The sequence below is a fragment of the Drosophila willistoni genome, chromosome 3R (assembly GCF_018902025.1).
Source record: "Drosophila willistoni isolate 14030-0811.24 chromosome 3R, UCI_dwil_1.1, whole genome shotgun sequence".
Lineage (NCBI taxonomy): Eukaryota > Metazoa > Arthropoda > Insecta > Diptera > Drosophilidae > Drosophila > Drosophila willistoni.
The window spans coordinates 9,920,963-9,944,554 of record NC_061086.1 but is presented as its reverse complement, the minus strand read 5'-3'; the positions used below and the strand labels follow the sequence as shown (position 1 = coordinate 9,944,554).

At 37.7% G+C, this 23,592-nt stretch overlaps 7 protein-coding genes across 7 annotated transcripts; 3 read left to right on the top strand and 4 right to left on the bottom strand.

Annotated features, from left to right (window-relative positions):
• Positions 1 to 714: 714 nt before the first annotated feature.
• LOC6650941 (prolyl 4-hydroxylase subunit alpha-2) lies at positions 715 to 3,212 on the bottom strand. The gene is made up of 8 exons (XM_002073446.2): positions 2,764 to 3,212; positions 2,530 to 2,681; positions 1,997 to 2,469; positions 1,466 to 1,942; positions 1,337 to 1,399; positions 1,188 to 1,263; positions 974 to 1,063; positions 715 to 899 (listed from the first exon to the last, which is right to left on the bottom strand). The coding sequence occupies exons 1-8, from the start codon at positions 2,949 to 2,951 to the stop codon at positions 793 to 795; spliced, it is 1,626 nt and encodes a 541-aa protein (XP_002073482.1). The 5' UTR covers positions 2,952 to 3,212; the 3' UTR covers positions 715 to 792.
• Positions 3,213 to 3,266: 54 nt separating this feature from the next.
• Positions 3,267 to 5,473, bottom strand: LOC6650940 (prolyl 4-hydroxylase subunit alpha-1). The gene is made up of 8 exons (XM_023180479.2): positions 5,245 to 5,473; positions 5,029 to 5,177; positions 4,816 to 4,966; positions 4,558 to 4,757; positions 3,903 to 4,504; positions 3,799 to 3,846; positions 3,576 to 3,741; positions 3,267 to 3,515 (listed from the first exon to the last, which is right to left on the bottom strand). The coding sequence occupies exons 1-8, from the start codon at positions 5,448 to 5,450 to the stop codon at positions 3,454 to 3,456; spliced, it is 1,584 nt and encodes a 527-aa protein (XP_023036247.2). The 5' UTR covers positions 5,451 to 5,473; the 3' UTR covers positions 3,267 to 3,453.
• Positions 5,474 to 5,490: 17 nt separating this feature from the next.
• Positions 5,491 to 8,522, top strand: LOC6650939 (prolyl 4-hydroxylase subunit alpha-2). Its single transcript, XM_023180459.2, has 7 exons — positions 5,491 to 5,756; positions 6,519 to 6,733; positions 6,790 to 7,453; positions 7,507 to 7,953; positions 8,024 to 8,080; positions 8,148 to 8,313; positions 8,397 to 8,522. Exons 2-7 carry the CDS (start codon positions 6,546 to 6,548, stop codon positions 8,507 to 8,509), a joined length of 1,635 nt encoding a protein of 544 aa, XP_023036227.1. The 5' UTR covers positions 5,491 to 5,756; positions 6,519 to 6,545; the 3' UTR covers positions 8,510 to 8,522.
• Positions 8,523 to 8,840: 318 nt separating this feature from the next.
• LOC6650938 (prolyl 4-hydroxylase subunit alpha-2) lies at positions 8,841 to 10,666 on the top strand. Its single transcript, XM_047009402.1, has 5 exons — positions 8,841 to 9,328; positions 9,405 to 9,616; positions 9,690 to 9,832; positions 9,940 to 10,413; positions 10,466 to 10,666. The coding sequence occupies exons 1-5, from the start codon at positions 8,841 to 8,843 to the stop codon at positions 10,664 to 10,666; spliced, it is 1,518 nt and encodes a 505-aa protein (XP_046865358.1).
• Positions 10,667 to 13,031: 2,365 nt separating this feature from the next.
• Positions 13,032 to 23,257, top strand: LOC6651540 (prolyl 4-hydroxylase subunit alpha-1). The gene is made up of 8 exons (XM_002073440.3): positions 13,032 to 13,350; positions 14,421 to 14,575; positions 14,658 to 14,811; positions 14,953 to 15,143; positions 15,242 to 15,399; positions 15,454 to 15,963; positions 16,038 to 16,203; positions 23,143 to 23,257. Exons 1-8 carry the CDS (start codon positions 13,175 to 13,177, stop codon positions 23,241 to 23,243), a joined length of 1,611 nt encoding a protein of 536 aa, XP_002073476.1. The 5' UTR covers positions 13,032 to 13,174; the 3' UTR covers positions 23,244 to 23,257.
• On the bottom strand, positions 16,250 to 18,425 carry LOC124460420 (prolyl 4-hydroxylase subunit alpha-1-like). Its single transcript, XM_047011125.1, has 8 exons — positions 18,198 to 18,425; positions 17,988 to 18,136; positions 17,776 to 17,926; positions 17,518 to 17,717; positions 16,866 to 17,467; positions 16,759 to 16,806; positions 16,536 to 16,701; positions 16,250 to 16,479 (listed from the first exon to the last, which is right to left on the bottom strand). Exons 1-8 carry the CDS (start codon positions 18,401 to 18,403, stop codon positions 16,418 to 16,420), a joined length of 1,584 nt encoding a protein of 527 aa, XP_046867081.1. The 5' UTR covers positions 18,404 to 18,425; the 3' UTR covers positions 16,250 to 16,417.
• LOC6651541 (prolyl 4-hydroxylase subunit alpha-1) lies at positions 19,283 to 21,374 on the bottom strand. Its single transcript, XM_023180253.2, has 8 exons — positions 21,152 to 21,374; positions 20,936 to 21,084; positions 20,723 to 20,873; positions 20,457 to 20,656; positions 19,805 to 20,406; positions 19,694 to 19,741; positions 19,471 to 19,636; positions 19,283 to 19,410 (listed from the first exon to the last, which is right to left on the bottom strand). Exons 1-8 carry the CDS (start codon positions 21,355 to 21,357, stop codon positions 19,349 to 19,351), a joined length of 1,584 nt encoding a protein of 527 aa, XP_023036021.2. The 5' UTR covers positions 21,358 to 21,374; the 3' UTR covers positions 19,283 to 19,348.
• Positions 23,258 to 23,592: the final 335 nt, after the last annotated feature.

The following is a 23,592-nucleotide window of genomic DNA, read 5'->3' as shown; positions in this document are numbered from 1 at the left end:
TTTATACACAGGCGAAACTTGCATAGTCAAAAAAGCAAACAAAAACCCAAACTAAACTCTCACTTGGTGTCCTTTTCAATGCAAAAACTTCACTAAACTATTTTATTTACAAAAACCAAAACAAAAAACTAAACAAAATGTACGCAAAAATGTTTTAAAAATATTTACAACAAAATAAAAAAAAATGAAAAAAAAGATTTAAAATTACATATAAATGTTTTGATGCATTGATGTTTTTAACGCCAAAGAGCGATCAAATAAGAATCCATTATAATGCTATCCGTGCATACATAATTATAGTACATTATTATTGAAATATATGTGAAACCAATTAAATATGGGCATAGATTACATTAAACATATTTATACACTTTGTTTTAAGACATAATAATGAATTTATGCAAATACACACATATTATTCTAGTTATTATGGTTGAAAAAGCTGATTGAAAAGACAAAAAGATGAAGTCAACTCACACATATATATATAGTTATATATACAAACACATATAAACACAAATACACACACACACAAATGTGGATAGTATCTGAAAGCCAAGGGCAAAACTTTCTTGCCAATTTGAATTGAATAAATGATGGAAATTACTTACAGACCAGCAAACATACATACAAACAAACACATACATACATATATACATATGAATGAATCTAAATGTTGATTAATAAATCAAACTATTTGATGGGGTATCCCTATACTGAAATATCATCAAGTCTTTTATTTTAAAAGCCTAATCTAAATATTATTATACAAATCAATTATTTAAACCACTGTCACTGCATTTTAGCCAAGATTTCCCTTAGAACGATTTGGCTATCATCCCACAATTCACAGGGACGACGATCCGCCTGGATAAATTCACGTATCCAACGATTTTGAACTGGTGATGAGATGTTAGGAGAACATAAGTTAAGCACAATGAGTTTTGGTGGCATGGAGATATTTCATTCTTACCCCACTTGGAGCCGGCAATAATGGGGCAGGCGCCGTGTAAGGTGCGCAAATCTCCCACGCCCGAGGCATGCAAATTATGCCAAAAGGCGGCTGTGAAATAAGTACATAGGAAACATCATAAATTATATATTACGACAGTGTAAATGTAAATTGAAGTGGATATGCAAGATGCTTGGTTGTGGGGCCCTGGCAAGGGGATGGCTAAGATATATACCCGCATATTTCTTTGGCTGTAGTAATTGTTTCAGATGAGGAAAGGCAGTGCCGCCGCCTTGAGCCACATCCGAGAGCTGTCGAGAGGGGCGAGATTAAGTGAAGGTACATATATGAGAACATATTTAAGGCAGAATTACATCCACTTACATAGAAAAGAACTGTGGCAATACGATTGCCCATTTCGGGTGATGATACGAGCTCGTTATCAAACTATGAAGTATGAAAGATTTGTCAAGTTCATTAACTGGGCATACAATTTGTTTAAATTTCACTTACTGCATCTTGACCAAACCAATCATTGTGCTGTGCATAGTGTCCACCTATGCCGTAGTTGGCAAACTGATGTAGTTCTGCATAGTCCATATTCAAATTGGACATATCCGCTACCCTCTGATCTATGGTTTGCAGAACCTTGTGACGAGTCTTAGGTATAAAGGTAAACTGACTAGTACGCACTTTCGACACCTCACTTCCTTTTGCGCCAATGACTGTGGCTCTGGAAATTTCATTCTCGGTTAAATTTCTAATTACATCAATTTCGCTTTGGTAGATAACATCATGGTAGAGAACCAGTAAAGGATTGTGATTTAATTCCTCCACTTTTAGGGGTGCCAAATTGAGAAAAGGGTGGGTTTCTGTCAAGTAACCGCAACGCAGATGCCGCTCTTCCCTAGCTGTTTTCTTGATGTGGCCACTGCAGGTGAAACGATATATATCGAAATCACTCATCACCGACGGATCACTAGGAATGGGCTATAAGAAAGTAAATTATAAACAAATTTATACTAAAAAGTATATCTCACATACCGCATGTTCTTCCAGTGTTGCTGGAGATTGTTTCTCATCTAAATGCTTGGAAATAAAATTGTTATAATTCTGTTTATATTCCACACTGACTGGTTGAATGCTTAAGAGTTTCTGGTAAGTGCTATTAACACCTCTGTAATCATTTAACTCCACTTTGGCCTTAACTAATAGAGCCAATATTTCAGCCTTGAGTTCCTGATTCTGATCACCAAGCCGTTTCTGTGCCTCCAAGAGCCAAGAATGTGCCAAACGTGGGTGATTATCCCTTAAAGCTAAGCGAGCTATATCAAAGCAATGCTGTGAATTTAATTGCACCCCATAGTCGACTCCATCGAGCACACCGGCTGCTATATGTCTTGCCTCCAATCTGTACACGTACTGCAATCTCAGCAGACCATCTAGGGCCCCTTCCAGTTCCTTTTCATCTGGCATATAGTTTCGACCTCGCAGTTTCCGCAGGCGGTTCAGTGGTTCTGCAATAAACTTTTCATGACTAATGCAATTTGAGAATTAAATCGATGGTATCGACTCACTTTCCCCCGTTGCGGTGGCCACCAGATTTTCCACTCGCTCCCAATCCAATGTCAAGCGTTTGGTTAGCAAATATTTATTCAACGGACTATCGAAGTAAGTCACGCCCCATTGCTGTGCCTCGTTACGTTCACTCTCGAATTCGCTCAGCCGCCTGTCAGTCCAAAGTTAATTTTAGTTGTGACAAATTTGATTAGCCCCCATATAACCAACCGCCCACCCGTGGGCCAACTCACGCTTTCAGAAAATCCAATTTACTCTCATTGTCGGCTATGAATTTTTGCATGTGCAGCAGCATTTTCTCCTCATATTTATAGACCCTTGTCATCTCATGTATGGAAGAATAAAACTCGGCATTTATGCCTCCAAAAAAGAAGAGCACCAGGGCCAGAGGTAGAAAAAGCCACAAACCGGCGAACAACATTTTTAATGGATCTCCAATCGCGATAGCGGCAAATTTCCAACTGACTCTTCTATTCAATATTACAATAAAAAGCTGGCCTTTACGTAATACTGAAGAAGTTCTAAGCAGAAACCTGTTCTCTTGGGTCAAAGTAAAGGTAGAAAGCTTTGGGGTTCATTGGCAACTATAGTAACTGGTTTTCTTAGATAATAATTATAAATCGATTTGCTTATTAGTGATTATTTATATTTTAAAACTCTTAATTTTACAGAAATTTCCAACTGGTCTTTTCGGTCTGATGGTGAGACTATTAAACAAGAGAAAAGGAGCATCAACCAAAATTTATTATATGTATTTTACTTCTTTTAATTCAGATATTCATTAACTTGAAGTTCTCTTTTTAACTAAAAATGTTACTAATTCCATTGATGTCCAATTCAGAAAATTGAAACGAACTTTCTTTGCTAATTAAGATCATTGCCACTTAAGTATTTTTAACACAAAGTAAAGCATATGAATCAGTTTATATTCGAGGACAAGGTACTCTCAACTCTTGTCCCAGATCATAAACCCATTTTGTCATTACTAAAAAAAAGTAAAGGAGATTAATATAGATTAGATAAAGATGTATTTTGGCATACTTACTCCATTTGGAGCCTACTATAACCGGACAACCAGTGTGTACAGTAAACAAATCTGTGTCCCCTGCGTTATCCAGATTAAACCAGAATAAAGCAGCACCTGCCTTTGGGAAAACAGTCAAATTTAAGTTGTTGAATAGCGTAGCTCCACCCTGTGGTACATCTTGAAGCTGAGAAACGAACAAAAAAGCTTAAATATCTAACACAAACATACAAGAATAACTTACGTAGAAAATGAATGTTGCGATTCGATCATAAAGTACTTTCCATCGATCCTATAAAGAATAATACACTTTAGATTCACACGCATCTAAAATTCTTTTAAGCTCACCTCATCTTTGCGCATAGTATCCGAATGGGCTTCAAAAAGTCCGCCTACACCATAATTAATGATCTGATAGAGATCTCCAATATTTGAATCCAAATTCGATACATCTTCAATCCAATGACTCAACCGACGGGTGACATTATCCGAATTTTTCTTAAGCCACGTCGCTTTCGAAGTACGGATAAAGTTGAAAACTACCTCATTTTTGACTTGATCAAGAGCTCTGGCTCCCTCTAGTCGTTTACTAGATTGTGTTTTAAGGAATTCTTGCTCGCTAGGTAAAATAACATCATGGCAAAGCACTATATAAGGATTGAGGGATAATATCTCCATTTTGACTGGTGCAATTCGAAGAAAGTATGCATCTTTCGTATTGTAAAGACAAAAGAGCTGAAACTCCCTATCTACCTCACAATTGCCACTACAACAATATGGAAGGACATCAATAACAGAAGCATGATTCTCAGCCTCAAAGGAAGTGTTAGAGATATACGGAAAAGTGAGTATATGTGTTTGCAGTGAGTGAAATTTAAGCAATAAATTGGCATCTCTGGGAGCCAACTCAAGAGCTTTTCGTTGGGCATGCAAAGCCTCCGCATATTTATCTACAAAGAAAGTAGTATTAGGCAGTTTCGACTAAAGATTAAAGTCAACTTACTTTGATTAAGGCGAACTCTAGCCAATTCATCATAAACCGCATCCAAGCGAAGACCGTGAAGTTTGTGGATTTCCGGTCGATGGTTTGGTTGACCGAATCTCGAGATTGTGGCATTCAACCACTGTTCAGCGGTTTGCCAAAATCTGTTGTCAGAATTGTACTTCGCCAAGGCAAAACAGTCTAAAGGGGTGAAAGTAGAACTAAAATCATATGTTAAGGTTAATTAATTGGTTGTCCTGTTCAGAAAATCGAACTTACTTGTACTGTACGCCATCAAGTTGTCCATTCGCCATATCTAAGGATGACATCTGGTAGACTTTCTGGAGGCGTCTTAAGCCCTCCGCTGCATCGATAAAGTCGTTTGATTGAGGCAGATATGACTTTACCTCTTCCATATAACTAAGTTGAACTGTGAGTACATAAGTGCAGCGCAAATCAAGCCAACGTTTACAATATTCCTGTTATACTTACACGAATTGGCGTTTTCCATATAAAGCTGCCAATACAGCCAATCAGATTGCATATGACGCAAGAGGGAGAAACTATTCAAAGAATTTTTCAAGTAATCACTCGTATTCTGTGCTGCCTTCTTATGTCTAGCTTTCATATTCTCGATACCCCTAAAAATTGAGTATATTGTAAAACATTTACACTCATAATTCAAAGATCTTGTAAGATATCTCATACAATTTTATTACAGCGATTTTATTGGCCAAAGTTAGTTTTAATAGTTCGAGATTAGCTGCCGAACTATTGCTCAAATCCAGTAATTCAACCATTGCACTGATTGATCTGGAATAATGAGGTCGATTGTCCTGTTTTTCTATATTTGGTTCTGCTTGAATAGCAAAAATTAAACAAATTATTAAGAGAACACAGCAAACCGTTTTCATTTTGGATCAATTCGAAACTAACTAAACTAAATTTACTTCAAATTTAAATGTTTCTGTTTTATTGAAAACTTTTGAAGGGAGCAAATATTGAATGCTCTTGCTTATTTCAACCATTTAGTTCTAAGACTCTAACTTGTCGCTCTCATTGGCCAAATATTGTAAAGGGCTTTATTAAAGCATTATTTCCACTATAAAGTGCATTATCTTCATATTGTCAAACAAAGTTTCAAATTTACAGTCCTTCCATTTTTTAAAATAAATAACTTGATATTTCTCTTTTCAAAGTTAACATACTCTTTCTCCAAGGTAATACAAAACCAAGCATGAAATCAAAGTTAACGTTATGAATGTGATGTCAAATTCGATACGTTAAATTATGTCGATTCTCTAATGGGGCAAAACAGCTACGCTTCAAATTACAATGAAAAAAAAATATGAAAAATCGTTGAGAAAATATATCGAATGTGAAATTTACATAAATTTTGTTCTTTTTGAACAATGCGTGATTAATATTGCCATCATATGTATTTGCATCTAGCTGCCAGCAATGCTCCAATTTAACAATGTTACTCACAAGTGCTATTTGAAATATGTTTGTCAAACGAATCGTCAATCAAACCGCAATCAATAGACATTCCCTTTTCATTCCTATATTGGAATTTGGAGCATATATTCACCCGCACACTTTTAGGGGACAAGCACACGGACAACATGCCAAACACATTGATATCATTTGTATACTCTAACATTTTTCATAGTCCGCATTGTATAACTTGACTAGGAATAATCAGTCTTATTTACATGACTCGATAAACTATTTTGTGTTGTATTATTCAATTCAAATAGGATAAAAGTAAAGGATTAAATTATAAAAAGAGTATTCCAACTTCGGCATAGCCAAAGTTAGGTAAATTTTCTGGTTCCTCTAGAGTCTTTGCCTTATTTCATTTACTCAAAAATTGATCCAGCTGTGTCAATGTTTGTCTCGTGTGCTTCGATGTATCTGTTTCGGGCACTGCTCCGAATTTTACTTCTACCAGGTTGTCATTTGGAGTACCTATCTTTCAGTTACCAACTAGAGAAGGTGTAGTGTAAATGTCAGTAGCCATGACCATGCCGGTGTTTGTCATATTCTGGGTAAGTCTTTGCCTGACCAGTGTCAAGGGTGATTATTACTCGGCCACCAGTGAACTAGAGGCCTTGGTTGATGTAGAAGTCCGTTTGGTGCAACAAATCGAATTCTATCTGCAAAAGGCAGAAGAGCAGCAAGAAAATATCAAAAGGTAAGATTTAACTATATTCGTTTTATGAATCTATTTGACCTAAAATTTCTCTTTAGATTTCTTGAAAATGTAGAAAAAGTACCAGATGATCCCTATTACATTGAAGATTATTTTGAAAATCCAATTAACGCATTTATAACAATCAAACGCTTAGTCCACGACTGGAGATACAATGTATTTGAGCCAGTTTTCGATCAAAGTGACTTAGTGGCGTACAAAGAAAATCTAACTAAACAATTGGAGTCTCCCGACTTTAAGAATCCAACAAAGGACGATTTGTTGGGGGCCACTCGAGGATTGTGGCGCCTACAGGAGACCTATAAGTTGCCCACATCGCAGCTGGCTAATGGAATTTTAATGCCAGGCGACAAAAATGAATTGAATGTTACCCTCAGTGCAAGTGATTGCTATACAATTGGCAGTTATCTTAATGAACTCCAACAACATTCCTATGCTGTGGATTGGCTCTTGGAGGCCAAAGCGAAGTCAATTAAGGAAGTTTCCGCATTTCCCTTTGTAAGCGAACTCAGCATTCTCGAACAATTGGCTCCAACACTGAATCAGGTGGGTAATAAGAAATTGGCCTACAGGCTAAATACTGAAATTCTGGAGAAAGATCCAAATCACGAAACGGCACTGAAGGACAAACCCATATACGAGACGCAATTGGCATGGCAACGAGATCCTCGACTTAATGTTGCGGCATCAAAAGTTGATGAGGTATTAAAGTATTTTCGAACTGCAAGTCAACAACTAACGAATTATTTCTCTAGTCAAGCAAAAGTCTAGATCTCTATCAGCGCGTCTGTCGAGGTGAATTGCGGCAAAGTCCGCGTCAGCAGCGGAAATTACGTTGCTTTTACAGTGATCGTGGTGTAGCCTTCTATCGTCTGGGTCCTTTCAAGGTAGAACAACTAAATTTAGATCCGTATGTAGCCTATTTCCACAATGTAATATCCGATGATGAAACGGATGATCTCATTGAGCATGGCATGGGACAAGTCAAACGTTCGAGAGTGGGAACTGTGGGAAATTCCACTGTTTCGGAAGTTCGCACCAGTCAGAACACCTGGTTGTGGTACGAGCAACAGCCTTGGCTAAAGAACCTTAAATTGCGTTTGGAGGATATTACCGGACTCGGCATGGAAAGCGCAGAGCCCCTGCAGTTGGTTAACTATGGCATAGGTGGACACTATGAGCCCCATTATGATTTTGTAGAGGTACTTATTACTCTTGATGGCTTGACGAAGATTGTTATCCGTTTTTGTATTTACCTTGTCATAATTGTAGGATAAAGTAACGACATTTGGCTGGAAGGGTAATCGTTTGCTGACAGCTCTTCTCTACGTAAGTTGAGCGTATGGATGGGCGAATGGAAGGTAATAACATTTTGCAATCATTTTCTTTCATTCAGCTAAATGAGGTGCCAATGGGCGGAGCAACTGCATTTCCGTATCTGAAATTGGCAGTGCCACCCGTTAAGGGTAGCCTTCTGGTTTGGTACAATCTCCATCGTTCTCTGGACCCAGATTTTCGCACTAAGCATGCTGGCTGTCCAGTTCTCATGGGTTCAAAGTGGGGTAAGTTTTTGTTTGCCAATTGTTTGATATGGCCAACTTGCTTCATCTTCATCTCTGTCTCTCTTTTTCTCGCTCTTTGACAGTTTGCAATGAATGGTTTCATGAGGGCGCCCAGGAATTCAGGCGACCTTGTGGCCTTATGAATGACAGTAAAAAGTCGATTACTTTCAAGCCAATTGATGTAGTATATATATAACACTCATGCCATTAAAGTTTTCTTTTTTTCAACTATCGAATTAAAGTTTTTATGTTAAAAGGTTAAACATTTGTTTTTTTTTCTTATTTCTTCAGGCAAAGATAAAAGCTTTTGTATTAGAATTTATCTAACTCAAAAAGAAATGCTTATAAAAAGTTGTTATACCGCTTTCTGCAGATGTAGATGACACCTTGGCCTCCTAGGCCTTCTAGGCCTAAGTTTAGTTAAACTACAGCATTCGAAACGAACAGTCGGAGAAACAGCTCAAAAGAACGAAACAAACAGCCATTGACCCAAACAACGTAGAGGAGAACAACAAAGCCAACTCATTATGCAAATGCCAAGAGCTGGGTCTTGGCTATGTTTTCTTCACTTGTTGCTGTTTTGGCCAACAGCCATTAAAGCCATCCATAGCTTAGAGCATTTAGAGTCTTTGCTGGCCACTGAAAATTTCCTCATTGATGAGTTACGCAATTATATAGACAGACTGGACCACCAGCTCGTTGACTTAAAGAGAGAAGTTGCCGTTATAGAGCAGATACACGGACAGGTGGGCGAACAGGTGGAAGAGCATATGGGCAATCCCCTTAATGTCCTAACCATACTCAAGCGTTTCGAGAGTTTATGGCCCAGATTGGAAGAACAAGCAAATGATGTGGGCAACATCACCTGGAGTGATAAATACTTGGCAGAGGAGCTAGAGCTGCCAACCGAAAGTGACTATGAAGATGCCTTGGGCAATCTTCTACATCTTCAGTCGGTATATGACCTTCAACCCGCCGCTCTCTCTGTGGGCTTGGTGAATGGCCAAAAGTTTGGGTAACTTGCTCAAGGATAATAATTTGCATGAGTAAACAAAAAACAATCAGAAAATTCGTTGCATATTCTTTTACAGCTCAGCCATGTCCTGGAGCGATTGCCTTGAAATGGCAATCAAGTCCGGCCAACAGGATAATGCCAACTATGCAGTGGCCAAATACTGGCTGGAGACGGCAATGGAGAAGATTACTTCCTTTAACAACGCCACCTACGACCACTTCACTGGCGAGCAGGGACGAGGCAAAATTCAAATTTTAGAAGCCTCTCTGAACCTGGAATACCGTGCGGGTTTGTGTTTCATCTCCAATGCAGTGGAAACAATTTCACCTATTTCTGCGTAAAATATTCTCAACCTGAACAGGAAAATTTCCTCGCGCATTGGCAATGGCCGAGGAGTTGCTTTTGCTTCTTCCCACTAGTCGCAGTGTGCAAAAGGCCAAAACAAAAATAGAGCAGGCAATGTCGAAGCTGCCTCAAGGCAAGCAGCGAAATGGAAACGCGAAGGTAACTAAGATGAGCAAGTTTTGAAAGTATAAATTAAAAGATTGCCACTTGAACATCTGTTAGAAAGAAACGAAAAATAAGAATAATGAATTGTTTTATAATTTTAGAGAGAAAAGTTCTCAGAGCAGCAACTCATCGCGGAACTTTGCCGGGAAGTCATCCATCGGTCCAGTGCAGGAGTTACATCGAGTCATTGTCGACTAGATAAGACCAAACCCCAATATATTCTGACCCCTCTGCGCTTAGAGATTCTCAGAGCAGACCCCTATATAGCATTGCATCATGATGTTCTGACCATTAAGCAAACTGAACAACTCGTCGAGCTAATTGACGAAGATGAAATGGACAATAATTCAGATGAACCTGCTTTTAAGTCACTTCAGTTCTCCAAGTTGGCACAAAGGAAGCTGAGCCGTAGTCTTTACCCACAACTGGGTCAGGATGGCGCAGTTAATATGCGCTGGCGGCCTCGTCGTCATAGTCACCACAACGTGATGGAGACCGTGAGACCTCTGAGCCCATCTTCAACAGGCCCCACACATTCGACGGCACGTGTGATGCTCAATGTGCGTATGATGCTATAGCCCATGCTAATTAACTGAGTAATATGTCACTAATTGGGTATTCTCGTTCTGGGCCCCACAGCTACAGCCGGCCCAGATGGGTGGGGCGATGGTGTTCCCCCAGCTACAGCTCGGCATTAATGTTCCACATGGGTCGCTGCTTTATTGGCGAACGTGCAATGGAAACGAGTTTTCAATGGACTCCGAGTCGGATTACCGTAGTCGTCATGCTGTCTGCCCCGTTGTGCTGGGCGAGCAATTGTGTGAGTAAACTAAAGTGAATAAAATGGTGATAATTTAATACAACGATTTAGGCTCACAATCAGTTAACTCTAATTAAGTCGCTAGAAAATAAACTAGATATGTTGGGTGTGGCACACTTTGATGTCTTTAAATCTATCAAAAGTTGTTATTCGCTATTCAAAAGATTGTTTGCTCGATATGATCAAACTAAAACCACTTCTTAGAATACTGAAATCAGTTTCCAAAACAATTCTGAATTCATCTTTAGAAAACTATCTTGCGAAAATTAATGTTAATCTATTAACAAACCAATAGCTTTTATCAATACTGACATTTATATATTTTTATACCATTTTTATTATGTTTGCAGCTGCCTGGATAGACTTAAAGTAAAGTAAATCGTTATGTGAATCCTTTTCCCGTGACAGAAAGACGCATTAAATGTCAAATTGTAAATAAAATAGTCAACGTTTTCAGTTGATTGCATTGCCACATTTTATTAAATTTTATTTGCCATTGGTTTGTTTGTTTTTTTTTTTCCTTACATTGTTTGCTACAACTGGGGAGTGGTTGGTCATCAATTAAAAGCATTTGTGGTGGGTAAATATGGTCCGGCAAACAATTTTTGTCGTTTTTATACCCTTGCAAAAAGGGTATATTAATTTTGGTCAGAAGTGTGCAACGCATAGAAGGAAGCATTTCCGACCATATAAAGTATATATATTCTTGATCAGCATGACGAGACGAGTTCATATAGCCATGTCCGTCCGTCCGTCCGTCCGTCCGTCTGTCCGTCCGTCTGGATCAACGCAAACTCCTCCTAGACAGTTGGAGCTACAGAGCTGAAATTTTGCACGTAGGCTTGTATATACTGCAGGCGTTGTATATCTCGGATTCAGCCGGATCGGATCACTATATCGTATAGCTCCCATACAAATGGCAAAGTCACGAACAGTGACTTTTCTTAATAACTTCGTTATTTTCTGAGCTATTGTCATGAAATTTAATATTGGTGAGTGAATTACACATATAAACGACTGTGCCAAATTTGATCAAGATCGGGTGACTATATCATATAGCTCCCATAGGAACGATCTTTCGAAAACAGTGACTTTTGTCAATAACTTCGTCACTTTTGACGCGATTGCTTTCAAATTAAACATTTGTTAGTTTAATATATCTGTTAATGACTGTGCCGAATTTGATAAAAATCGGGTTACTATATCATATAGCTCCCATAGGAATGATCGGTGGAAAACAGTGACTTTGATCAATATCTTACTTTTTTCCTATGCTAAGATTGTTAGCCGTTCTTTCGCAAACATTAGCCTTTTTAGCTTAAACATTTTTCCACTTTGATGGCTATAGGTAAGGAAAGAGTTACCATAAAAGTTGCAATGGTATACAAACTTTGACGCGGTCGAAGTTAGCCCCGGCCCTCTGGTTTTTGGTTAACATTTCTGCACCGAGTCGATAGTCATTAACACAGAGATGTCAATTTTATTTTTTCGCTGGCCTTTTCAACGCGATTGTGGTTGAATGGTGAATGGTTGGGGAGGGGCTTGAGGAATTTTTATATGGTCTCTAGTGGTGAGACCAAACATTTCCAGGCGGTCATAAAACAAATGTTCAACATAACAAACTTTAAATCAAAATGAGAATGAGAATCAAAACAAACAATAGCTGCTATAATGAATTTTACTTGGTACTTAATTATAAATTCATTGCTCTAAATTGGCAGGTTTAACTAGCATCATTGTGAACATTGAGCCAAGTCAATGAAAAGTCGGGATCGCATAAATAACACCAAAATCAAGTGGATATCTACGTAGAATATACGTATGTATTTGATTCATCCATATTCAAAATGTTAATAAGCCAAATAAATCCAAATAAAAACAAAAACGAAGCAGTCAAAGCAGTTATTTCTTGTTGGCACTTTGCAACACTGAGCGAAAAAAGCTGACTGAAAACTGCATTATTAAATGTATCAGAGAACAGGCCAGGCTAATTAGCCTGAATTAATAAGCCATCAACCAGAAGGCACATTTGGCAATGCAGAAAGCCAAACACCAGAACAGAGAACACCAGAAGAACCCAAAACGAGCTCATGATAAACATCAGTAAATCAGCTCAAAGCAGGCTATAAACCACTAACAATTGATACCCGAAACCCGTATGCTCTTCATTAAACTAGACAATAAACTGAATTTTCTCTATAGTCCGCCTGAAGTTGAAATGGCAACTAGTTTGCTTCTGCCCATAATCAAAGTACCCGATATAAAACTCTCGAAACGCGTGTGTCCGAAAAGCAAAAAACGACTTGTCATCTCTGGTTTTATGATCTGATCATCTCCATGGGGATGTTCGGACTAAGCACGTTGTCAAAGCGATTAGTTCGCTGTGAGAAGCGTCGGGCTACAGACCACACTAAAGGTGACCAGCTGAAACATTATATCGGGGATAGGTTGTTTTTTTTTATATATATCACCGAGAAGAGAAGAAAACGCCGGAAAGAAATAACCAACTCGTTAAAATGCAAAAGGTTTTACTCTTCCTGACCATTGTCAGCCTGTGCAACGGTTGCCATGCTTCGGATTATTTTTCATCCATCACAGGATTGGAGCAATTATTGCAAACGGAAAACATTTTAATGCGGGACTTAAATGCTAAATTGCAATCAACTAAAGTGCAATTGCAGCAGCTGGAGAGGTATGTACTTGAATGGCATTTTTATAGTCGGATTACGCAATTAGTTAACTACTACTTCAATATCTAAAAAAATAAGAACCTTTAAGTCTGTGCACATCCAACATTTAAACTGCTTAAGGCCAAAAAGTGCATAGTTTAATAATTAATTTGATGGATGGAAGTTTCTTGTTCACAATCTTAGCTCCATTAAATAGAAAACTCCATTCTTTTTCTTATTCGAAAATTTTTATCGATCTTATGATCTGAGACATGACTTGAAGTGATTTATTTATAATAAATAACCCCACGATTAAATTGGCAAATTAAACAATAGAAATTGAACTCTTTAAAATACCATTCATGTCAGTTGAAAACTTGTTTTACTTTAAACAAAAACTAAATTGATCAATCAAAGAACTATTTTTATTAATACATTTCAACGATTAGATTGATTAACTATAAATTTGTCATTAAAAGATTTATTATAGCGAATTTAGATAAAACTTTGACGGAATGCATGGAGGGCATGTGATTGAGAGATGCAAACTACATTTGCCAGCGATTATATGCATTTTGTTTTAAGTGTCAATAATATTACCAAGACATTAAAGTTTTATTTTCGATTTTTGTTATCTTTCGCGGTTCACGCCACAATCAATTGAGAATCTTTTGATGGGACTGGTTTCTGTTTATGTGGAATAGTTATTGGTGATAAACACCTTTTCGCTTTGAAAATACATCCAGTGGGTAGAGATAGTTTTTCTGATCAACTTCTATTTCAAACTTATTGTTATTCTTATTGTTTTAAAAAAGTTCATGCTTGCCCACTGGTTTTTTGTATTATTTTTCGCATTTCGCTTTCGTTATCATGAAGATCTTTTTGCAACTATTATATGCATATAGATCCAAATATACATATTTGTATATATGTAGATACATACATATGTATGTTTGTAGAGTTAGAGAAATAAATTAGAATTAATTAAGGCTAAAGTCTGTCTGTATGACGACAAGAGATAAAAAGCGACTAGTCATAAATCGGCTAAACTGGTAATTAAAGTTTGACAAAAAAAAAAAAACCTGTTCAACAGCGAATTATCGGCCATTGAGTTTGAACAGGAATTGGCTTTAAAGGACACAGAGAACTATTTAACCAATCCAGTGAATGTTTATCGATTGATGAAACGTCTCAACACCGACTGGATGCAGGTGGAGGGCCGTATAGTCGATATGAGCCATCAATTGGGTATGTTTCCATTCGGCCCATGCGAACGAGCGAACTGTGCAGATAATAATGTATAAAATTTTGCACCATTTCGTTGTGACAGCCTTTAACCTTAGCCAACGCTATAATGATGGTCTAAGTTTCCCCAGCCAGGAGGATGTCGAGGGAGCAGCTTTGGCACTGGTGCGCCTGCAGAGCACCTATAAATTGGATGTGGCACAAGTGGCCGCTGGTATACTGAATGGCATTAAATATGGGTAAGTAGGGGCATGGGGGTAGGCAAGAATCAGCCAGGCTTAAAATATATATTTTCCCCCCTTAACCAATTCGTTCGTTGGAAAGAGAGAAAGTAAAATAAAAAAAAAATAAAAACGGTTACCAATCATATTCATTTTTAGCACCGACATGAGCTGGCAGGACTGCTTTGTGCTGGGTCAACAACTCTTTGAAATGGAGGACTACAACAACACCAAAGTGTGGATACGCGAGTCGATGGAACGTTTGCGACGACAAAATAAGCCCAAGCCCCTGCCTCAGATGGAAACGCTTAACAGCATGGAGCTCGTGGCAAAGAGTTTGTTCCAAATGGGTGAGCAAAGTGTTGGCCAAACTTCATGCAAACAAATTCACTAAGCCATCATTCTCGGTTCTTCTCTGTTTTCTGTTTGTTTCATGTTTGTTCTTCAGGCGACTTTGACACGGCATACGAGTTGAGTCAGCGGGTGCTGGAGTTCGATCCGCGTCGCATACGGAATTGGCACTTGGGTGACAAGGGGGCCGCAGTGAATGAGGAGGAGGAGCCACAGAGGGATGCCTTGCTGCCAAAGCATTCGGATTCATATAGTGTGAGTTTGCTTTCGGGGTGTCTCCCACAATTTATAACTAAATTTAGTTCTTAGCTCACGCAGGAGTTTGCCCACTATGAGAAAGTGTGTCGGGGAGAGGTTGAACCCTCCCCGGCCCAGCAGCGTCCCCTGCGTTGTCGTTACTCACAAGGAAACCATCCATATCGGCAATTGGCTCCGCTCAAAATGGAAGAGCATAGCCTGGATCCATTTGTGGTTACCTACCATGACATGCTAAGTCCGAATAAAATCGCACAACTTCGGGAAATGGCTGTCCCTCATATGAGGCGTTCGACTGTAAATCCTCTGCCCGGTGGCCAGAACAAAAAGTCATCGTTTCGCGTCAGCAAGAACGCCTGGTTGGCCTACGAAACGCATCCCACCATGGGCAAAATGTTGCGTGACCTGAGCGACACCACCGGCTTGGATATGACCTACTGTGAGCAATTACAGGTGGCCAATTATGGCGTTGGTGGTCACTACGAACCGCATTGGGACTTTTTCCGCAATCCTGACCACTATCCTGCCGAGGAGGGTAATCGGATTGCCACCGCCATATATTATGTAAGTCCACTCTTGAAGTTAATCATTCTTTTCGGTCTGTGATGATGGTGATGATGATTTTCCGTATTAACTAGCTTTCCGAAGTGGAGCAAGGAGGAGCCACAGCCTTTCCGTTTCTCAACTTCGCCGTTCGACCGCAGCTAGGCAACGTATTGTTTTGGTACAATTTGCATCGCTCTTCGGACATGGACTACCGCACCAAGCATGCTGGCTGTCCAGTCCTAAAGGGTAGTAAGTGGAGTAAGTATTTGATATGAAAAGCATTTTCTTTAACTTATTTGTTGGTGAAATAATTACTAGGAAAAGCGTTTAATTTAGGCAAAGATAAAAAATGGTTTACAGTTTCTTTTGAGAAAATTTTGGAGCTTTAATTTTTGCATATTTTAATTTCTAAGTACTTCTGAGTGGCTGAGTCGCATTTCAAACGAATGGAACAGGTAGCCAACAAGTTAATTTAGATTGCAAGGCATGGCTTTCTAAACTCTTGTCCCACGTCTTGTATCCATTTGGTCATTACTTGAAAAATTCAATCAAATTTAACTTGCATTCCAAAATATTTTGAGCATACTTACTCCACTTTGAGCCGACTATAACCGGACAACCAGTATGTGCCACATTCCACTCTGTGTCCCCTGCATTATTCAAGTTATACCAAAATAATGCAGCACCTGCTTTTGGAAATACACTGAGGCTTATATTATTGAAAAGTGTAGCTCCACCCTGTGGCACATCTTGAAGCTAAGAAGGTAAAATTATTCAAAACTTGTCGATATCAAACATAGAAAGCGTACTCACATAGAAAACGAATGTTGACATTCGATCAGCGAATCCCTTGCGTCGATTCTATGGAGAGGGAAAATTCCAAATTCAAACGAACTCAAATAAAATTTCTCTTAGCTTACCTCATTCTCGTGTAGATAATCATAATGTGTTTGAAATAGTCCGCCAATACCATAGCTAATGATTTGATAGAGATCTCCCTTTTCTGGATCCAAATTTGTAATTTCTTCAATCCGCTGATTAATCCGTCGGATTACAACTGACGAGGTATCGTAAAACCACATAGCTTTTGCAGTGCGGGAAGCGTCGGCGTACCATTTACCTGTGTCTGGATCGACGGTTTCGGCCACTGATAACCTTTCAATACTTTCTGCTTTAAGAAATTCTTGCTCGCTGGATAAAATGAAATCATGGTAAAGCACTATATACGGATCGAGAGATAAAACCTCCATTTTGACTGGTGCAATTCGAAGAAAGTATGAATCTTTCGTGTTGTAGAGGCAATAGAGTTTAAGCTCTTTTGATACCTGACATTTGCCATTACAACAATATGGAAGGACACCAGCATCAAAAGCAGTAACATTATTCTCAAAGGAAGTGTCAAGAAAAGAGGGAAACGTAAGGATATGTGTTTGCAGTGAGTGAAATTTATGCAATAAATTGGCATCTCTGGGAGCCAACTCAAGAGCTTTTCGTTGGGCATGCAAAGCCTCCGCATATTTATCTATAAGGAGAGTATTAGGCAGTTTCGACTTAAGATTAAAGTCAACTTACTTTGATTAAGGCGAACTCTAGCCAATTCATCGTAAACCGCATCCAAGCGAAGACCGTGAAGTTTGTGGATTTCCGGTCGATGGTTTGGTTGACCGAATCTCGAGATTGTGGCATTCAACCACTGTTCAGCGGTTTGCCAAAATCTGTTGTCGGAATTATACTTCGCCAAGGCAAAACAGTCTAAAGGGGTGAAAGTAGACCTAAAATCGTATGTTAAGGAAAATTAATTGGTTGTCCTGTTCAGAAAATCGAACTTACTTGTACTGCACGCCATCAAGTAGTCCATTCGCCATATCTAAGGATGACATCTGGTAGACCTTTTGGAGACGTCTTAAGCTTTCCGCCGCATCGATGAAGTCGTTTGATTGAGGCTGATAGGATTTTACCTCTTCCATATAACTAAGTTGAACTGTGTGTACATAGTCAAGCGAAAGTCAAGCCAACGTTTACAATATTCCTGTTATACTTACACGAATCAGCGTTTTCCATATAAAGCTGCCAATACAGCCAATCAGATTGCATATGTCGCAATAGGGAGAAACTATTCAAAGAATTTTCCAAGTAATCACTCGTGTTCTGTGCTGCCTTCTTATGTCTAGCTTTCATATTCTCGATACCCCTAAAAATTGAGTATTATTATTTATACTCATAAAAAGATCTTGGAAGATATCTGTTCATACAAATTTATTACAGCGATTTTATTGGTTAAAGTTATCCTGAATAGATCGAGATTGAAAGCCAAAGTATCGCTCAAATACAGTAAGTTAATCATTGCGTTGATTGATCTGGAATAATGATGTCGATTGATCTGTTTTTCATCATTTGGTTCTGCTTGAAGAGCAATAATGAACCAAAGTATAAAGAGAACACAACAAACCGATTTCATTCTGTTTCAAAATATAACTAAGAAACACATTTACTTTATGATTTGAAACATTCACTTGAAATTTAACTTTATTATGGTTTGCGATATTAAAAACTTTGTGACAAGCCGAAATATGCATACCCTTACTAACTTTCTGTAATATTGAAAATTAAATACTGAATGTCTGATTTTAAATATGATGGAAACCAATTGAAATCTTTGCGTTAGTTTTATCACAGATTTTTCAATCTGATTCTATTTAAAACTAATATTCCCTTTCTCTAAGAGAGCAAAAGTTAAACACCTGAAAAAACCAATTAAAATGGTTAATGTAATTTTCAATTTGTCACGTTTTATGCTATGTATTTGATTCCACACTTGTCCCCTTAAGAAGCACAGCTCAATAAAGGTATCACATCATGATCTAGATATAGAATAGTTCATATATTCTTAAAAAATTTTGATTGTTTCTAAAGAATGTGGAACAAGGATAATTGTTACAAAAAATTTAGCCTTTAGGGTTAAAGTTAGCTTCATGGTTATATCAAATAGCTCCCATAGCAACGATCGGTCGAAAACAGTGACTTTTGTCAATATATTTGTTACTTTTGACGCCATTGCTTTCAAATTAATCATTTGTTAGTTTAATATATCTGTTAATGACTGTGCCAAATTTGATAAGGATCGGGTAGCTATATCATATAGCTCCCATAGGAAAAGATCGGTGGAAAACAGTGACTTTGATCAATATCTTCGTTATTTCCAATGCTAAGATTGTAGGCCGTTCTTTCGCAAACACTAGCCTTGTTAGATAAAACGTTTTTCCACGTTGATGGCTAAAGGTAAGAAAAGAGTTACCATAAAAGTTGCAAGGGTATACAAACTTTGACGCGGTCGAAATTAGCCCCGGCTCTCTGGTTTTTATTATATTTAAAACGAATGAAATAAGAACCCAAAAAGAATATTTTAGACTGCAAGGCATGGCTTTCTAAGCTCTTGTCCTTTATCATGTATCCATTTGGTTATTACTAGAAAAATTATATAAAATATTGACTATGCAAGTTAAAAAGTATTTTGACCATACTTACTCCACTTTGAGCCGACTATAACCGGACAAGCAGTATGTGCAACATTCCACTCTGTGTCCCCTGCATTATTCAAGTTATACCAAAATAATGCAGCACCTGCTTTTGGAAATACACTGAGGCTTATATTATTGAGAAGTGTAGCTCCACCCTGTGGCACATCTTGAAGCTAAGAAGGTTAAATTATTCAACATTTGTCGATATCAGATATAAAATGTTTACTTACGTAGAAAACGAAAGTTGCCATTCGATCAGGAAGTTCCTTGTGTCGATCCTATAGAGAGAGAGAGAGAGAGAAGTTCTAAATTCAACTGAACTCTTATTTCTATTATTTTACCTCATTCTCGTATAGATAATCATAATGTGTCTCATATAGACCGCCTATACCATAGTTAATGATCTGATACAGCTCTCCCTTTTCTGGATTCAAATTTGTAATGTCTTCAATCCGCTGACTAATCCGACTAATAACTTCAGCCGAGGAATCTTCGAACCACATGGCTTTTGCAGTGCGGGAAGAGTCAGCTTGCCATTCACCTGTATCTGGATAAATTGTTTCGGCTACCGATAAATATTTGATACTTTGTGCTTTAAGAGATCCCTGTTCCCTAGGTAAAATAAAATCATGGTAAAGCACTATATACGGATTGAGAGATAAAACCTCCATTTTGACTGGTGCAATTCGAAGAAAGTATGAATCTTTCGTGTTGTAGAGGCAATAGAGTTGAAGCTCTTTTGATACCTGACATTTGCCATTACAACAAAATGGAAGGACACCAGCATCAAAAGCAGTAACATTATTCTCAAAGGAAGTGTCAAGAAAAGAGGGAAACGTAAGGATATGTGTTTGCAGTGAGTGAAATTTATGCAATAAATTGGCATCTCTGGGAGCCAACTCAAGAGCTTTTCGTTGGGCATGCAAAGCCTCCGCATATTTATCTATAAGGAGAGTATTAGGCAGTTTCGACTAAAGATTAAAGTCAACTTACTTTGATTAAGGCGAACTCTAGCCAATTCATCATAAACCGCATCTAAGCGAAGACCGTGGAGTTTGTGGATTTCCGGTCGATGGTTTGGTTGACCGAATCTCGAGATTGTGGCATTCAACCACTGTTCAGCGGTTTGCCAAAGTCTGTTGTCGGAATTATGCCTCGCCAAGGCGAAACAGTCTAAAGGGGTCAATGTGAAACTGAACATATGTTAAATAGTTAGTAAATTTTCCAATTTGCTGTCGTAATCAGAAAATCGAACTTACTTGTACTGTACGCCATCAAGTAGTCCATTCACCATATCTAAGGATGACATCTGGTAGACCTTCTGGAGACGTCTTAAGCCTTCCGCTGCATCGATGAAGTCGTTTGATTGAGGCAGATCGGGTTTTACCTCTTCCATATAACTAAGTTGAACTGTGTGTACATAAGTGCAGCGAAAGTCAAGCCAACGTTTACAATATTCCTGTTATACTTACACGAATTGGCGTTTTCCATATAAAGCTGCCAATACATCCAATCAGATTGCATATGACGCAAGAGGGAGAAACTATTCAAAGAATTTTCCAAGTAATCACTCGAATTCTGTGCTGCCTTCTTATGTCTAGCTTTCATGTTCTCGATACCCCTAAAAATTGAGTATTATGTAAAATATTTACACTCATAAAAAGATCTTGGAAGATATATGTTCATACAAATTTATTACAGCGATTTTATTGGCCAAAGTTAGCTTGAATAGATCGAGATTAGCTGCTGAACTATTGCTCAAATCCAGTAATTTAATCATTGCACTGACTGATCTGGAATAATGAGGTCGTCTGTCCTGTATTTCCTCATTTGATTCTGCTTCAATAGGAAAAATGAAGCAAACTATTAAGAGAACACAACAAACCGTTTTCATTTTGGATCGAATTAAAACTAAAGAAAATATTTGCATCAAATTATTATGGTTTAGCACATAAAACACTTTTTAACACACCGAAAGATAAATACCCTTTTTGTAATTTTGAAATGAAGTACTCTACGTCGTTATGCATTCGAAAGTGTTGAGTCTTGTCATAAATTATCTTATTACTTTACTTTTATCTCAGAGTTTTCAATTTGATTGTATGTAAAAATAATATGCCGTTTCTACAAAAATAAAACAAAATTAAAAAATTGCACTTAAATAGTTAATGTAATTTTCAATTTGTCACGTTTAAGCTATATATTTATTTTCACACTTGTTCTCATTAAGAAGAAGGACAGCTCAGTTAAGATAAGGCATGCCAGATATAGATTTCTCTATAACATACTATTTTGTATCAAGACGATGTTTTTATACCCTTGCAGAGGGTATTATAAAATTGGTCAGATGTTTGTAACGCACAGAAGGAGACGTTTCATCATAAAGTATATATATTCTTGATCAGCATGAGAAGCTGAGTTGATATAGCCATGTCCGTCTGTCCGTCCGTCCGTCCGTCTGTGCGTTTGCGTTTTACTCAGCCGTCTTAAGAGCTATCGGGCTTTCGGGATTTTTTATTACCCGGGAAAAATAAAGTATGAAAACCATCAGGATCAGACCACTATATCATATAGGTCTAGAAGAACTAGAAGAAACATTTTCATAAAAATTGGAGTATGTGATAATATTGGATATAAAACCCCAGATCCCAAAATTTGAATGTGATCGGCTAAATATAACACAAGTTACATTCAATATAATAATCGGCTCTGCTCCCAGCTCTGCCGGCAGCGCTGCTTGCTTGCTCATCTTGATGAGTCGCTTATGACTCTTTTTTTAATCTTCCACGAGTCATTTTTTAATCATAAAAGAGTCTTCCACGAGTCATTTCTGACTCATATTCGAATAAAATTTTTAATAATTTGCAACGAAAATAATTTGTTTTTTAATATAATTCTTATTTATTATACATATATATATATGTGATCTTAAAAAATAACAACAAAAAAAAGTAAATAGATATTCAAAACAATATTCAATATTATGTGCACTTTGCACTTCCACTTCAATTGCACTTTCACGATCGAATGACAAAATTTTCACATTTCGGCATGTGCTGAAGAAAAAGTGCCGTTTAACTTATATCTAATTGTAAGCTTAAATAAGAATCGCTTTTGGATCAGCCAAGCAAGCAGAATATGAGTGCATAGTAAAAAAGCAAAACCAAGCAATGATCATTTTTTAATCACCTGCATGCTCATTTGGCGATTGCTTTGCATTTCGTTTTTGTATTTCAAACCAATCATACTTTGAGCATATGGAAGGGTCATTTTTGAGTCTTCTTTCGATCGCCCAGGAGATTAGTCGTTTTTTAATCATCAAGGGGACTCAAAAAAGACTCATCAAGACGATTTCTGTTAAAACAGTCTTCCAAATGCTTGCAGGGAGGGAAGAAGAACAAATTGTAAAATAGAGAGTAAAATTGTTTTGTTTGTATATTGATGAATTGAGTTGCAGAAAACAAACATGTAAAATTATTATTACCAAGGACTGCAAGGGTATATAAACTTCGGCATAGCCGATGTTAGCTTCTTTGATATTTAGTTTTTGTAATTGCTGTAATTGAAACAACTGTTAAACAAAAATATTTTAGAATGTTTTGACTAATTATAAATATATTTTAATATGGCTATTGTTAACCTTTTTGGCATTAACCTAGATGAATTTGTTTATTTTCAGTTGGCAACGTTTGGATACACGAAGTTACACAGACCTTTGCCCGACCCTGTGATGTCTTCCGGGACCATGAAGTTTCATTAGAATACGAGATAATAAAATAAATAATTGTTGTGCAATATATTTTTATGTTTTACGAAAATATTCAAGTCTTTTGCTCAACATGGGTTAACGATTTCTCACTCAAACTTTTGAGTGTGTTCCTTATGTCATTTTATTCACTCACTCAATGCTCAGAAAGCAATTCAAGAAACGAAAAATGCCGGCTAATTTGCATAAACAAGTTCACGGGCAAAGTTTCAGAGGCTCATTTGAATATTATTTTGCTCTGTGAAGTGACAGAAGCTAAGAGCAGCAGCAGCAGCAGCAGCAACAACAACAACTGGCAGTCTATCAAGTGAAAGTAATTAGCAGAATAAAACTGGCAATAAGTCTAAGGTAACTTGGCAAATC

Bases quoted from the DNA above. Each gene is read 5' to 3' on its own strand.
- LOC6650940 (XM_023180479.2), bottom strand. From the start codon at position 5,450: ATGAAAACGGTTTGCTGTGTTCTCTTAATAATTTGTTTAATTTTTGCT. The intron at 3,847-3,902 runs GTGAGCTTAAAA...TATTCTTTATAG, and splicing joins ATACTATGCGCAAAGATGAG to GATCGATGGAAAGTACTTTA. The intron at 3,742-3,798 runs GTAAGTTATTCT...TTCGTTTCTCAG, and splicing joins TCGCAACATTCATTTTCTAC to CTTCAAGATGTACCACAGGG.
- LOC6650939 (XM_023180459.2), top strand. From the start codon at position 6,546: ATGTCAGTAGCCATGACCATGCCGGTGTTTGTCATATTCTGGGTAAGT. The intron at 6,734-6,789 runs GTAAGATTTAAC...ATTTCTCTTTAG, and splicing joins CAGCAAGAAAATATCAAAAG to ATTTCTTGAAAATGTAGAAA. The intron at 7,954-8,023 runs GTACTTATTACT...TCATAATTGTAG, and splicing joins CCCATTATGATTTTGTAGAG to GATAAAGTAACGACATTTGG.
- LOC6651540 (XM_002073440.3), top strand. From the start codon at position 13,175: ATGCAAAAGGTTTTACTCTTCCTGACCATTGTCAGCCTGTGCAACGGT. The intron at 15,964-16,037 runs GTAAGTCCACTC...CGTATTAACTAG, and splicing joins TTGCCACCGCCATATATTAT to CTTTCCGAAGTGGAGCAAGG. The intron at 16,204-23,142 runs GTAAGTATTTGA...GTTTATTTTCAG, and splicing joins CCTAAAGGGTAGTAAGTGGA to TTGGCAACGTTTGGATACAC.
- LOC6650938 (XM_047009402.1), top strand. From the start codon at position 8,841: ATGCAAATGCCAAGAGCTGGGTCTTGGCTATGTTTTCTTCACTTGTTG. The intron at 9,329-9,404 runs GTAACTTGCTCA...ATTCTTTTACAG, and splicing joins GTGAATGGCCAAAAGTTTGG to CTCAGCCATGTCCTGGAGCG. The intron at 10,414-10,465 runs TAGCCCATGCTA...GTATTCTCGTTC, and splicing joins TCAATGTGCGTATGATGCTA to TGGGCCCCACAGCTACAGCC.
- LOC124460420 (XM_047011125.1), bottom strand. From the start codon at position 18,403: ATGAAATCGGTTTGTTGTGTTCTCTTTATACTTTGGTTCATTATTGCT. The intron at 16,807-16,865 runs GTAAGCTAAGAG...CCCTCTCCATAG, and splicing joins ATTATCTACACGAGAATGAG to AATCGACGCAAGGGATTCGC. The intron at 16,702-16,758 runs GTGAGTACGCTT...TTACCTTCTTAG, and splicing joins TGTCAACATTCGTTTTCTAT to CTTCAAGATGTGCCACAGGG.
- LOC6651541 (XM_023180253.2), bottom strand. From the start codon at position 21,357: ATGAAAACGGTTTGTTGTGTTCTCTTAATAGTTTGCTTCATTTTTCCT. The intron at 21,085-21,151 runs GTATGAACATAT...CTCAATTTTTAG, and splicing joins AAAATCGCTGTAATAAATTT to GGGTATCGAGAACATGAAAG. The intron at 20,874-20,935 runs GTAAGTATAACA...ATGTACACACAG, and splicing joins TATGGAAAACGCCAATTCGT to TTCAACTTAGTTATATGGAA.
- LOC6650941 (XM_002073446.2), bottom strand. From the start codon at position 2,951: ATGTTGTTCGCCGGTTTGTGGCTTTTTCTACCTCTGGCCCTGGTGCTC. The intron at 1,064-1,187 runs GTATATATCTTA...CTTATTTCACAG, and splicing joins ACAGCCAAAGAAATATGCGG to CCGCCTTTTGGCATAATTTG. The intron at 900-973 runs GTAAGAATGAAA...TCTCATCACCAG, and splicing joins TATTGCCGGCTCCAAGTGGG to TTCAAAATCGTTGGATACGT.